At 32.8% G+C, this 2,964-nt stretch overlaps 1 protein-coding gene across 1 annotated transcript; it reads left to right on the top strand.

Moving 5' to 3' along the window:
• The first annotated feature begins 1,526 nt into the window (after positions 1 to 1,526).
• Positions 1,527 to 2,750, top strand: LOC110095548. The gene has a single exon (XM_020821144.1). It carries the CDS (start codon positions 1,527 to 1,529, stop codon positions 2,748 to 2,750), a length of 1,224 nt encoding a protein of 407 aa, XP_020676803.1.
• Positions 2,751 to 2,964: the final 214 nt, after the last annotated feature.

The raw sequence follows: 2,964 nt of genomic DNA, 5'->3' as shown, positions 1-2,964 counted from the left end.
GGGTATCTTTGTTTCCAAGTTTGTGCCGACTGCTATCGCTTCTTGTTCTTCATCTCATTGGATCCCCGTTAAAGATCTAGGGGGTTGCTCATTGTTTGTGGGATGTAATCAAACTTTTTCCTTGCATCACACACTTGCTCCTGGAATTATACCAAAATGTATATACTTTGCCGATCATTTGAGCGACATGTTGCCAGAGTATGTTGATCGGGATGCTGGGTTTTTTTATCTTCACAGTGAACAATTTCATTATTTCCTTGACTCAGATTCACAGCCTAATTGGCCCCCTTCAATTTGGTTTAAACCATCAGTTTCATAAATTGTTTACCTTAATCTTTGCTAAGCATGTAACATAAATATTTTTGAATTATAAGTCTGTTTTTAATATTATAGTTTGTGTTGCTAAGGAGAATCATCAACATGAGATGAAACGATCCCATATACGCGAGATGAAAGGTGTGGTTTAGAGTCAAATTTTTTGACAATCTTCATGATGGATTAAATAATAAAGAAGTAAGCTCAAAGCCATGCTATTTTAGCATACATTTTAAATAATCAAACCTTCAAATAAATCCATAATATAAACATAAAAAATTTGATCGCATATTGTTGAAAACTTTTCAAATTAGTGAACAAAAAGCATTCAAAATAATTTTAAAGTTCTCAAAGGCAAGATTTTGCACATATTTTTAAATATTTCTTTGATGAAGATGAATTTGATTCAGAGAAGAAGTTTTGTCTAGACTCTAATGGCGAGGAGGGAGGAAGAAGAAGGGTGGAAAAGACAAATGTGATTTCTTTTTTAATCTTTGTTCATTTTTCCTTCCATCTTTAGAGGAAACAAGATATGCAATGGGATCTATTTTAATCAAAATCGTTAAATGGTTTCCATATTACTAAAATAAGAAAATTTTATGTACATAATATATAATTTTTGTTATATGAACTAAATTGATCAAAAATTTTATTAATTTATAATATTATTAAAAACAAACTATTTCCAACCTAATGAAAGAGCCTTTAAGATACCAAATATATTTTGTAAAATGAAATAATATAATTATTGTAAATAAATACTTTTTTATGCGGTAACACATATACAATATATGTTTTCTTATCTTCCACTCATTTATATATTTAAGAATAATCGTTTCGAGACCTCTTAAAACAATGCTAAATTTTTACACAAATTCAATCACTTAATAAACCGCATACAATAAAAGATAAATTTTAATTTAGAAATAAATAAAATTTTAAATAACAAATTTAATTTTTATGACTTGAATTTTGAACCCTATTCTATGTATGGATAATGCTAGTTGGCCAATTTCATTAGCCCCAAATGAGAAGAAAATTTAATGCACTTTAATATTTGCCACAAATACTTATTCTATTCCACATATTTATATCTCTAACAAAGATTGCATATTTGATTCCAACTCTTACTAATTTTTTTCCGAGCGTGGTAGTGTTGGAAGGTACCACAGCTCCTTTCCTCCATTTGCCACCACAAAAACAATAATATTATGGCATGGTCTGATCTCCCCATAGATCTCCTTTGTTGCATCTCATCGCACTTGTCCATTGTAGACTTAGTCCGATTATCAATTGTATGCACATCATGGAATTTCCCTCTTGCCAACTATGCACTCATTGGATTTCAATGTTGTCCCTCCCCATGGTTTCTCCTTTCCAATGATGACGAAGAGGTCTCCAACACACTCACCTTCCACGAACTTACCATAGAAGAAGAAGAAGTTGTCGTCAGCTACCATCGTCGCTTCTCCTCCTTTGGTAGCCACAACTATGGCCGCCGTTGTTTTGGCTCCAATGATGGATGGCTTGTGACCATTGATAAAATTGATCTACAGCCTCGCCTCTTCAACCCTGTCACAAAGGCTGAAATATCACTCCCATCACTTTTCACCTTGATTGAGGTACAATATTCTCCTGATCATGGCTCCGTCAGGATTTTGGGCAATGAAACTTTCTTTGACATTATGACTGACAACTTACGTGATATATATTTTCATAAGATCATTGTATCCTCTAATGACTCCACTGGAACTGTTGTTGTTATCTATGGCATTAAAAAAGAGCTTGCTTTGGCAAAGTTAGAAGCTCTAACTTGGGTTCTTGGGCCACAATTATCTCCTTACAGCCAAGAGGATGATGAGCAATTTGAGGATGTTTACTATCATGAAGAAAATCAAATATTTTATGCAATCACAAATTGTTCTATGGTGCTTGCTTTTGACCTCAATGGACAAAATGTTGAATTGATCTCCCCGAATATACCCAATTCATGCTATCGCACCGCACACTTTGATTGTATGTACTATATTGCCTTTTTGTCAGGAACGCTTCTAAGAATAGAGAGGGTGATTGATATTACTTCTAATAATCCCTATAATGCGAGAACGATGACATTCTTTGTTTCCAAGATTGCGCCGGCTGTTGTTACTTCTTCTTCTTCTTCTTACTCCCAATGGATCCCCGTCAATGATCTTGAGGAATACTCCTTTTTTGTGGGTTGTAATCAGACATTTTCTTTGCATCACAAGGTTGCTACCGGAATTAAACCAAACTGCATATATTTTGCCGATCATTCTAGCAACATGTTTGCAGGTTTTGTTGATTGTGATGTTGGTCTTTTTGATCTTTACAACGATCGCTTTCAGTATATCATTCGCCCATATTCACGGACTAATTGGCCTCCATCAATTTGGTTTACACCATCACTTTCATGAATTGAATATCTTAATCTTTGTTATCCACAAGTAATATGAATATTTTTGGATATATAATCGAAATTTTTCATATTTATTGGACAATTATTTAGGTATATTGAGTAGTTTTTTATTTAAATCATGTACTTACCTCTTTTATATTTGTTTCTGAAGAAAAGAACATTAAAATTAATTATTAATATATATAATAGTATAAATAATCTGATAATAAATT

Source organism: Dendrobium catenatum, unplaced genomic scaffold (assembly GCF_001605985.2).
Source record: "Dendrobium catenatum unplaced genomic scaffold, ASM160598v2 original_scaffold_76759, whole genome shotgun sequence".
NCBI classification, from domain to species: domain Eukaryota; kingdom Viridiplantae; phylum Streptophyta; class Magnoliopsida; order Asparagales; family Orchidaceae; genus Dendrobium; species Dendrobium catenatum.
The sequence above is the reverse complement of the archived record's forward strand: the minus strand, read 5'-3'. Positions and strand labels throughout refer to the sequence as shown.